Source organism: Xylaria bambusicola (assembly GCF_022495145.1).
Source record: "Xylaria bambusicola strain CBS 139988 unplaced genomic scaffold F5B22scaffold_14, whole genome shotgun sequence".
Taxonomy (NCBI): domain Eukaryota; kingdom Fungi; phylum Ascomycota; class Sordariomycetes; order Xylariales; family Xylariaceae; genus Xylaria; species Xylaria bambusicola.
Genome location: NW_025953567.1, coordinates 392,762 through 402,938, shown reverse-complemented (window position 1 = coordinate 402,938; position 10,177 = coordinate 392,762). Strand labels below are relative to the sequence as shown.

The following is a 10,177-nucleotide window of genomic DNA, read 5'->3' as shown; positions in this document are numbered from 1 at the left end:
GTCATGCTATTCTTTACACGAACGATACCCTGGCATAGGATGCGAGTATATCAAGTACCCCGGATCCATCAGATATTCGAAATTGAGCCCTAATTTTTCTGGAGATAAATGCAATGAGTGGCATGTGCCATTTCTCAATAGCGCGATGACGTCGGAGCTCTTCCTAGAGGGGTCAGGAGAAGCCGGGAGTCCCCGAATAACCAGGACTAGGGGCTATATAATTCGAAGTTAAACACCATTATTTGCTCCCTTCACACCTCTCTCCTCCCGGTAGCAGCCAGGTTTCCTCTGCATAACTTTAGGTCACGCACTCAGTGAAGTTAATGCCAAACTTTGCTGCCTACACGGTGACCTTGTTATTAATTCGAGGTGAAGTAAAGCATTGTCAAACCTAGACTGAAACCTTGACGATTTTCGTCGTTCTTGAGATGTAGGTAAGTATAAGGGTTTATCTACGGGCTTGTCCTCCCGCTCTCCCGCGCACGTGTTGTCTTCTTTCCCTTATCACTGTAATCGAACTCCCTCTTTGCGCTGTCTCATTCATCAAGACAGCTCCAGCGCCTGTCATCATGGACCCCTATTACTATGGGACCAACATGGAGCATTTTGAAGTTGTCAATTATGAATACTTTGGTTGCACCCACTCTTACTTCGACGGACAGCCACAAATTCCGCGACACGACGCCGCCCAAACTACCGAGCGCCATCATCTGCTTAGGAACAACCGCCATTATGTTGAAAGAAAGGAGGCAGAAGAGTCGGCTAGCGACTGCAACAGCGTGAGTAGAACATTCGCCCCCTTAGTGAGTTTCTAGCTGCTATTAAAAGTCAGTCATTTCATCTCTTAAGGAGAGCGGATTCTGTCCATATAGGCATCGTCTATTTTTTGATCTAGACTCAATGCTTGCACATCAATTATGATCGCTGCTAATGAGATGAAAAGGCCCGGAATGCTTTCGAGAAGCCGAGAGCCCCGACCTGGCTATGGGAACCCCATCCTCTTTCGCTAAAGCACTCGGATGTCTATTATAGCGACGGGAATAGATGGAACTGGTACTACAAAGACGAGCATCGCGATGTGCAGTACACTCGGGACATCGCAGCTACGCAGTTCGTCTACGACGAATCTACTATTGACATTTCGAGCCCATGGATCGATGCGTCCCAGGGAGAAGGCCTGTTCAGCCAACTGGAGCGACTACACAAGGAAGACACATGCTCTGAAACTCCGCTATCTAGAATGAGCCCATCTTCAGCACGTCATTTAAAACCGCCAACGAAGAGCAAACGGGGTAAATCTGCTTGGTTTTCAAAGGCTAAGAATCTCTGGAATAACGTCATGGACCTTTACGCGCACTATCTTACTTTGCACCAATACAAGTATGAATCGATGCCTCCCCCCGGCCCTAATCCGCAGAGAGAGAACAAATATCGCGGTCGGAGATACAATTCATACAAAGATTCATGAAAAAGAAATTGGGGCACAAGTTCACGATCAACAATGGAAGAATTTGTGATGGGAATCCAGTGATTCCATGCAACATGAAGCAAGCCCATGACGAATTTGATCGTAACAATACCTTATTAATGTTTAATTATATTAATCTCTATTCCTTCTCGACATTAGAGCATTTTTCAACATTTCTTCGATGTTGCATTCCAGCCCTGTGGTGTCGTCGGGGTTTGACAGAGAATGTGCTGGTTGTGGGAATACAACAGAGGCCGAATGATCTCAATCGTTGATCATTCCCTTAATGATTTTGAAAGGCGAAAAGAATCGAGTGGGTCGGTCGTTTGGTATATGTCCTATCGTTGCCTACGCTCATTTCTGTTGCTTTGGTTTGCTAGTAACGATAGTAAAGTGGCTATTGGGATAATATTCTCTGTTTCGGCATGTATTAAGTTATCTCAAAATGTATTAGTAGCTGCAGTTGACAATTGGGTCCGTATACAACTCATTAATATTACTAGTAATGTATAATATACAATAGCCCTGTTTTATTCTACAAGTACAATGGGCGTCATATATGCTTTTTTCTTTGTCTTTTTTTCTGGTCAGCATTTGTTACCACATCACCTTGCTGAACAAAGAGATTCAACGACCTACATACATAGCCTAGCGAAAACTTGAGATCAGTTGGAAATCTCAAAAGACCTCACGTACACCATTGTCGAATGATATGATAGAGCTCGGGTAGACGTTGGTGTTGTAGTCATACGTCGCCATCCTCACCCTATCCTTGTAGATCATACCATACGTGCCGATTGTATTCAGGCCGTACACCCGGAAGTTGATTGCGTTAGCGTCATAGAGCACCATTCCTTGCTGGCAAAGAGTCTGGGCCCCAGCAGCAGAGCAAGACGTGTCATAATTGCTGAAGAATGAGTAGAGCCTGCAAACGATCAGGTTAGCTCATGAACTTTTAATAGTAGTGATAGATGTAACTTACCCAGCACCGTAGATGAGTACATTCTTGCTCGCCCTCACTACAAGACCCCATGCTTCAGCACAGTTGCTTGCCGCGGTTGCTTTTGGGCACGAAACATCGAAGTTGGGGTCGGTAGAGATGAGCGGGAAGGGCGACCTCGCGGATGGGTTAGGTTGGTAATAGGGGGTTTCCGTTTGGATCTGGCCACCGTAGATGTTCTGGGTGTTGAGAAACTGATACTGGTAGCGAACGTGGTGCTCTACAGAGGTACCCACGAGCCAGATCTTGCCTTGTTGCGACTCAACGAGCATACCGCGCCCTGTGTACACAGTGATCTGGCGCAGGGAAGGGTCATCCACGTCGTGATCAGCAGTCCAGAGCCATACGTTTTCCATATACAGGTTGGTAGCTGAGCGGGTAATGTGCATGGAGGTGTGACCAGATCTGCAGTTGTTATTGACGGCGGATGAAGTGGTTGCAGGACATTCAGCGTATGTGAGCTGCGACCCCTTGGTACCTCCTACGCGGGTGTGTACTATAAAGATCAAGGTCAGTAAAGACTATATATAACTCGGTCGCTAGACAATGAAATTCGACCTTTAAAAGTGACATCTCAGTAGCACTTACCATCCCACATTCCACTGGGCACAGAATCATACGATGCCAGATTCCATTGAATCAAGATAGCACCAGCCTGTTGAGAATGCAGAGTTAGTACATGAAATAACTGTTCAATTCAAAACCTTGGGGTTGAGATGAAAGTGAAAAATGAGTGTCGAGGCAAATTACGGCCCGAGCCATAATGAGAGCTATTGTGTGTAATAATGAAGATACTAACCTGAGCACCACGTGTAGATATCATCAAGTCACTCAATTCCACAGCGCCATATTGCCCTTGCTTTCCAACTTGCAAAACTGGCTTCGGATTTTTGACGTCATTGAAGAATGAACCGCTCGACATGATCACAGGATAAGCCTCTCCTACGATCTTGCTATTCGCGGGGATGAAAAGCGTTGAGGTGATGATGTAGGTACCCGCGTCGAAATACACGATCTTGCCGGCAGCAGCGGCAGCGGTGATGACTTGTTGCAGGGCCAGGGTGTCATCTGTCTTTCCATCGCCCTTAGCGCCAGCACTTCTCACGGAAACAAACGCCGAGAGAGCGAGCGTCGAATAGGTGGGCTTGTCCCGCTTGTAGTATGCACCGCCTCGGGTGAGCAACGCGGGACGAGAAACCGGTGTCTGGGTTTGGGTAAGCTTGTTCGGCCCATTAGGACGATAGACATGTCCTGTGACCCAGCTTTCGATAACGCTTGTGCCGGCCGAGCCTGCGAGAAGTGTAGACTTGCTCGGCGCATGTTGAACAGCGACTCCGACATGGTAGAGCTGAACATTTTCAATGGCTAAACTACCGCCCGTGCTAGGCTGCGAGTTCTTGTCTCTCGATATGCTAAAGGCGACATCCACATCTTTGATGTAGCTGTCAAAAAAGACCGCCGAGCCCACAACTTCCTTGCCATTGTCATTTCGGTACGCCATCTCGAGGCCAACGGAGCAGTTCGCTATATCAATTCCTTGGTATGTCCACCCCCAGTTCCATATCTGGGAGATGGCGGTAAATACGCCGGTGAAGTAGAGATTACGGACTGTGAACTGCTGGTTTCCGAAGACGGCACCATATTTACCTCCGTAGAATCTAAGGTTACTCAGGAAACCACCTGAACCCTCTTCGATGAAAAGGCCTTGGTGCTGAGTGCCGGCGTGGTCATCCATTCTAATAATAATATTGTCCAAGCTCGTAGCCTGAGACGTTGGCCAATGTATTCCAGTGGCGCTACTTGCTGAGGGAATGTTAGTCATGTCGATAACAAAATTCCTGACCTGTCGCCAGAAGATATTGGTAGCGCCATAAGGAAGTATGCCGCCTGGTTGGTACTGGGCGCCGTCGATGACTCCGAATCCAACGAAATCGGGGGTTGCTCTTAGTGTAGGCAGGTTATTGGGGTTTCCGATCATGAGTGTTGCGTAGGAGACAACGATGGACGAAGAGACCTTATAGATTCCGGAAGGGAAATAGACAACTGCATTGGTTGTGCTGCTCGACTTGCATGCACCGGGTGCACATCTGTTTCCAGCATTGATGGCCCTTTGGATGGCAGCAGTGTCATCGGTGGTTCCATCTCTGTTCCGTGTTAGCTACCTCAATCCTTTGTGACTTAGGATCAACCCATACCCTACTGCACCATAGTCCATCACGTTTCGGAAGATCTTATATGTCGAATCATCATTAAAAGCCGAAACGCCTTGCTTGGCTATGTCCGCAAACCAATAACTCTGCGATTGACGTTCCTCGATATTTCGGCGCTCTGCAATTGGTAGAGCTTCTCTGGACTCGACTGTGTAGTTGCCCGCCTCGACGTAATAGTCGCTGAAATGGGCTAACTGGAACTTGACGGCATCCTCAACTGCTGGGATGACCAGCTCTTCCGCTAGAACAAGCGGGAGGACGCAGCCTAGAACGGTAGAGAAACGCATTTTGAAAGAGGCAATGCGGCCAACACGCCAAGCACCCAAAAGCGAGGAGCATCCTGATCGAAGGTGCTACGGGTATTTTATATCATATTTATTGCAATATGCCATGGCACCAAACGCCGCCAGTCACGATGGAGATTAACCCAAACTACCTAATCCTACTATCGTGCTACTACACTATAATGCTACGCTACATACACTAAGTACAGCATAGATGACGCGACTCGTGGGAAAGAAAGAGTGGCCGGACCGGTCTAGCAAGATCTCAGCCTCAGATTGGCGCTGGATTGGGAACCTCCATCTTACCAGATTTGGACTTGGGCATCTACAGAATGGTAAAGCAGACGCAAGTCTAATGAGATGGCGCTCTTAGCCTGACTCAAGGCCGAAAATGAGCTAGCTAACCATGTTCACTAGCGAAAACCAAGAACACCTTCAGGGATCGCATCCAGCCCGTCGGACACCTCGCTAGAGACGATGTGGATAGCGAGCTGAGTGAACCGGGCAGGACATGAAGCCCCCCAAGAAGGGTCAGGATGCCGAGGCACTGAGATTCTTTGTAGATCGACTCTGCGCTAGGGCTAGATGCGCATCATCATGATGTAGGCTATGTCAATCTGAAGAAGTAGACGGCCAGAAGCTCTAGGCGACAGACTGGACAGGCCCTGGGATAAGTTTCGATCCATCCAGTCCACGTACGAGTCATTTCGCAGACTCCCCATGCCGCGCCGGCGGCAGCGGGCCCAGAAGCAATAAAATCCAACCGAGATCCAAAGCGGGTAGAAATCGCACTACACATTGCATTTCGCGGAGAACTTCCCCTGCTAGGTAGCTGGCGGCGCTATGGCCCTACCTACCCCTTACATTAGGTAAGTGACGCTATTGAATACGCCGCCTTCAACGGTTTTCGACGATGGTTAAAGGCTCGGGATGCGTGAAAGTGACTGGTGTATAAGGGCGGAGGTTTGGTCAGATAGTTCGATTTAGCTCATGGGTTGACCGAGGGCTCCTGTAAGGAAGTAAGGAAGTAGACAGACAGAAGCTACATACACATCTAAAGTGTGAACATGAACACTCTCCAGAGACAAGAACAAAGTTCGAGGGTAGAGGCCAATCGTTAGATTGTGGGGGAACAGGACTGGCGAGCTGCCATCGTGGGTTAGCGCGCGTCCCTGATGAACCCTTGCAGTACACACTGACAGCGAGTATCTTCATGGAGATACCTACCTATGCATGCATGTCTTGGCCTGCGTATCTATCTCTATCTTTACGCAGGTACCTACTCCATAGAGAGGGAGACAGCATCTCGCCGCAATGCGACTAGGTCTGGAGTCAGGCAATACCCCTCATCGTAATTGGCGCCGCCTCATCTCGCTAATTCTCGTCATCATGCTCGTCACCATGGGGGCAATGCGTGGCTTCGGCATCAGCTCGCTTGTCACGCTTCCGTTCATATTGCCTGCCGCGGCTTTAGCTCGTGAAAATGGCCCTTATAATAATTCGCCGGGCCTTCCCATGGTCATAAACACGGTGAGTAGTATGGGATTTGCAATCATGTCTTTGTGTCAATGCCTAAGGTAGATAGGTAGGTTATAGCTAAAGTCTGAGTGCTACAGTGGGGTGGTCCGTTCACGGCCGGCACCGAAGCCGCATATCTGTCTCTGCTGAAGACGGAGACATCGGCACTAGACGCCGTCGAGCTTGGGTGCAGCACGTGCGAGGCAAACCAATGCGATGGCAGCGTCGGCTACGGCGGCTCGCCCGACGAGAACTGCGAGGTGGGTGAAGAGCTTCGACCCAGCGGACTCTCTCAGCGCTAAATGCATCGCAGACAACCCTAGATGCCATGATCATGGACGGCACCACGATGAAATCCGGCAGCGTAGCAGCTCTGCGACGCATCAAGAACGCCATCGGCGTCGCGCGCGCAGTGCTAGAGCACACGACGCACACGATGCTCGCGGGGGATTTCGCGACCGACTTCGCCATCAGCAACGGGTTCGCAGCGGAGAATCTCACGACCCTCGATTCCGCCGCGTCCTGTGCCGAGTGGAAGGCCGGTGGCTGCCAGCCGAACTACCGCATCAATGTGATGCCTGACCCGTCGTCGTCATGCGGGCCGTACTCTCCGCTCCCGCTGAACTCAAGTGCGGAAGGCTATGCTTCGCAGCTTCGGGGCCGGGATAGTCCCGAGGGACATGATACTATCTCTATGATTGCCTTGCATAGTTCTGGGATTATGGCCGCGGGCACCTCGACGAATGGCGCTGGCCGCAAGATCCCTGGTCGCGTGGGTGATGGACCGATCACGGGGAGTGGGTCGTATGTCGATGGTGATGTGGGTGGATGTGGTGCGACTGGCGATGGAGACATCATGATGCGCTTCCGTAAGTGTTTTTACACATTCTCTATTCCTTTTCCTAGGGTCATCGATAGCTATGCCCCTCTCGCGTCTAGATACAATCCAGGAATCAAGCGTCTTTCGAGACATTCACAGCTCGTATTTACGAAGGTTCAATAGAAAACTAATTCAAAGCTTACAGTGCCATGCTATCAAGCCGTAGAAAACCTGAGATTGGGCATGGACCCGAAGACTGCGGCCGAGGATGCCGTCAGACGGATGATCAAGAAGTATCCGGCCGTGCAGAGCGGGATAGTGGTCGTCGACAAGGATGGTAATCACGGCGGCGCGGGCTCGGGCTGGACCTTTACGTACGCGTATCGTGGCGGGACGATGAATGAGACTGTTGTTGTTCCTGTGGCTCCTCTTGATAGTACTTCGGAACTCTGAGCGCTCTCGGCGCTTGTGCCAGGCAGTACATTGTTCTTGAATGAAAATACTCCCTATCAATGAAAGCTGGTCTAGAAACGTGATTTCGCGTCCTCAGAGTCCTCTAGGTAGGTGAAGCGGATGCAAGTGATACGGTAAAGCAGTGGGATGATATTTTGCAGTATTTCGTGTCCGACTGTAAAGCCGTATCATCACATATGAGCTGGGTTTTAGATTCTAGTTATGATTAATCGTGACATCTATATGTAACCATCATCCGCTATTGATACACCATAGCCATACTATGCAAAGCTTGACGCAAACCCGGTTCATGCCATTCTACTCAGTCTAACTCCACACTCGCTAACGCCTCGGTGATAAACCCTTCCCTATCTGTGGGAAGGCTATTTTCGTGTTGTTTCCGCTCTATCGGTAGATCAGATGGCGTAGAGTGTGCCTGCTTCTCTCCGTCGAGACTCGCCCAGTCCCTGTCGTCTTCGTCGCCGCGTTCACTCCTACTCGCCTCGCTGTCTGTCTCCGGCGGCGTCTGTACACCGCGGGCACCCATGTTTCGCTTCAACATGCACAGCTCGACGGCAATACCAGGGCCAAACGCGCATCCAACCACATAGTCCTTAACCTTTCCACCCGGTGCTAAGGAATCCATCTCTTTGCTTCGAAAATGATCCATGACGCTGAAAATGGTTGCGGAGCTCGAGTTCCCATGTTCCATGTACCGATGATAACTCGCACGCATATGCTCAGACGATATCTTCAGTGTTCGCTCGGCGTTCGTCAGAATTGTGAGACCGCCGGGATGCATCGCCCAGTCGAAATCCGGAGCCGTCCGATATTCCTCGGGTAGTTGATGCTCGACACCCGCTATTAAGTCTGCAAAGGCCGGCTCGAGAACTTGCTCCGTGAGCTTCGGCACGCGCGGCGAGAGCACGACCTTCCAGCCCACAGGATCGACATCGAAACCCAGATCGCCCTCTGTGTCGGGTATAGTCCTATGATCCCAGCCTAGTAGCTCGTACACGGGCTCTACGGTAGCCTCTCCCACGCCGTTACTCAAGATTACAGCGCTCGCACAGTCTGAGAAGAGACAAGCCCCAATGCGTGTATCCTGAGTCTTGTCTATGCTTTCCAACTCGCTACGTACTAATGTCGTGCTTACTTCGAGTGCTACACACAAGATACGCGCGGCTCGGCCGCGGAATCTGTGTCCCAGAGCGAGGTTGGCCGCGGTGCGTAACGCGGTCAACCCGCCCGCACAGCCAACACCATGAAGAAGCACTTTCTCAACACTCGGCGCAAGCCGTAGCTCCTTGGCGACATAATGGTCAAAGCCCGGGTTTGCGCTGTCAGTACAGGTAGTGGACACTACATGTGTGATCTGTGAAGCATCAAGACGCGCCTCTGCCAGTGCTTTCCGCGCTGCCTCCACTGCGAGCGGCACGCCGTCGCTCATGAACGTTGCGTGGAGGTCCGCTATAGATGGCGGGGCAGCATTGTTCACCAGGGGATGGTCTGATGTCCCGATTGAGGAACGAGTCTCAATTCCAGTAAATCGGTTGATTGAAAGGACCTTTTGCATTCTACCACAAGGGATCCCATGTTAGTCTACAGACTTGTATTACTATGAATAGTCTATAGTAAGACTTACGCGGGTGACTCTGGGTGGAATCTGGCGGCTAGCTTAGCTACCTCCTCCGGCTTGAGCTTATTTGGCGGATATTGAGCTCCCAGCCCAATAATCGAGAGACCCAGCTCTCCGAAGGCATTGTTTGTTGTCATGGTGCTGACAGTGTTGGGGCGAGCCGAGCTTTAAGATATACTGTTTAGATAATGGCACGTCTCGTTGACCACGGGAAGGTTGTGATTGTTTTATGTCTTGTCTAATAATTCTTGCGATGCTGTCGTCAGGGATATGACATAAGCAGTTTCAGATGAGAGCTCAGGGGGAACTGGGATTTGATGCCGAATAGAAACAATGTTTGACCGGGATAGCTCAGACAGTTTAAGACAGCTGTTGGGACGGCCCGTTTAGCAGGACGGGTATTTTATCAGGCTGTTGCAACAGTGGCTGTGAGATGCACGGCCGTCGGTATGAGCCAAATTAAGGACACACATACGACGTGAAGAAGGCGACGTCGTGTTACCAGGAAGCGGTGTGACGATGGAGAATGCCCTAGGATTCTTGAGTTACCAACAAACAAGTCGAGAGTCGAGATGTCGGGGTGCTAGCGAGATAGATATAACAAGTCTATGACGACTTTGACTTTACAGGCTTAGCATGCGGATGCAGATGTGCCTAACTCGAACTCGCAGCTCACCGCGCCATGATGACTTGGATACGTACGTCTTCCACTTCCACAACACAGGGTAGATAGCGGCTCAGATCTCACATTGCCGGAATGGGAAAATGTTGAAAAATGTTGAATA

At 50.3% G+C, this 10,177-nt stretch overlaps 4 protein-coding genes across 4 annotated transcripts; 2 read left to right on the top strand and 2 right to left on the bottom strand.

Moving 5' to 3' along the window:
* The first annotated feature begins 275 nt into the window (after positions 1 to 275).
* F5B22DRAFT_601394 (uncharacterized protein) lies at positions 276 to 2,021 on the top strand. The gene is made up of 2 exons (XM_047974608.1): positions 276 to 779; positions 944 to 2,021. The coding sequence occupies exons 1-2, from the start codon at positions 570 to 572 to the stop codon at positions 1,466 to 1,468; spliced, it is 735 nt and encodes a 244-aa protein (XP_047832119.1). The 5' UTR covers positions 276 to 569; the 3' UTR covers positions 1,469 to 2,021.
* Positions 2,022 to 2,063: 42 nt separating this feature from the next.
* Positions 2,064 to 5,031, bottom strand: F5B22DRAFT_87741 (glycoside hydrolase family 55 protein). Its single transcript, XM_047980654.1, has 5 exons — positions 4,664 to 5,031; positions 3,268 to 4,612; positions 3,057 to 3,123; positions 2,451 to 2,964; positions 2,064 to 2,393 (listed from the first exon to the last, which is right to left on the bottom strand). Exons 1-5 carry the CDS (start codon positions 4,963 to 4,965, stop codon positions 2,147 to 2,149), a joined length of 2,475 nt encoding a protein of 824 aa, XP_047832118.1. The 5' UTR covers positions 4,966 to 5,031; the 3' UTR covers positions 2,064 to 2,146.
* A 1,057-nt stretch (positions 5,032 to 6,088) lies between these two features.
* Positions 6,089 to 7,923, top strand: F5B22DRAFT_601389 (asparaginase). Its single transcript, XM_047974607.1, has 5 exons — positions 6,089 to 6,108; positions 6,190 to 6,492; positions 6,579 to 6,740; positions 6,794 to 7,349; positions 7,506 to 7,923. The coding sequence occupies exons 2-5, from the start codon at positions 6,277 to 6,279 to the stop codon at positions 7,751 to 7,753; spliced, it is 1,182 nt and encodes a 393-aa protein (XP_047832117.1). The 5' UTR covers positions 6,089 to 6,108; positions 6,190 to 6,276; the 3' UTR covers positions 7,754 to 7,923.
* F5B22DRAFT_601387 (thiolase-like protein) lies at positions 7,924 to 9,421 on the bottom strand. The gene has a single exon (XM_047974606.1). It carries the CDS (start codon positions 9,327 to 9,329, stop codon positions 8,076 to 8,078), a length of 1,254 nt encoding a protein of 417 aa, XP_047832116.1. The 5' UTR covers positions 9,330 to 9,421; the 3' UTR covers positions 7,924 to 8,075.
* Between the last annotated feature and the right edge of the window lie 756 nt (positions 9,422 to 10,177).

Bases quoted from the DNA above. Each gene is read 5' to 3' on its own strand.
- F5B22DRAFT_601387 (XM_047974606.1), bottom strand. From the start codon at position 9,329: ATGCAAAAGGTCCTTTCAATCAACCGATTTACTGGAATTGAGACTCGT.
- F5B22DRAFT_87741 (XM_047980654.1), bottom strand. From the start codon at position 4,965: ATGCGTTTCTCTACCGTTCTAGGCTGCGTCCTCCCGCTTGTTCTAGCG. The intron at 4,613-4,663 runs GTATGGGTTGAT...AACACGGAACAG, and splicing joins ATGGACTATGGTGCAGTAGG to AGATGGAACCACCGATGACA. The intron at 2,965-3,056 runs GTAAGTGCTACT...TGATCTTTATAG, and splicing joins GCCCAGTGGAATGTGGGATG to TACACACCCGCGTAGGAGGT.
- F5B22DRAFT_601389 (XM_047974607.1), top strand. From the start codon at position 6,277: ATGCGACTAGGTCTGGAGTCAGGCAATACCCCTCATCGTAATTGGCGC. The intron at 6,741-6,793 runs GTGGGTGAAGAG...AATGCATCGCAG, and splicing joins CGCCCGACGAGAACTGCGAG to ACAACCCTAGATGCCATGAT. The intron at 7,350-7,505 runs GTAAGTGTTTTT...CAAAGCTTACAG, and splicing joins AGACATCATGATGCGCTTCC to TGCCATGCTATCAAGCCGTA.
- F5B22DRAFT_601394 (XM_047974608.1), top strand. From the start codon at position 570: ATGGACCCCTATTACTATGGGACCAACATGGAGCATTTTGAAGTTGTC. The intron at 780-943 runs GTGAGTAGAACA...TGAGATGAAAAG, and splicing joins CGGCTAGCGACTGCAACAGC to GCCCGGAATGCTTTCGAGAA.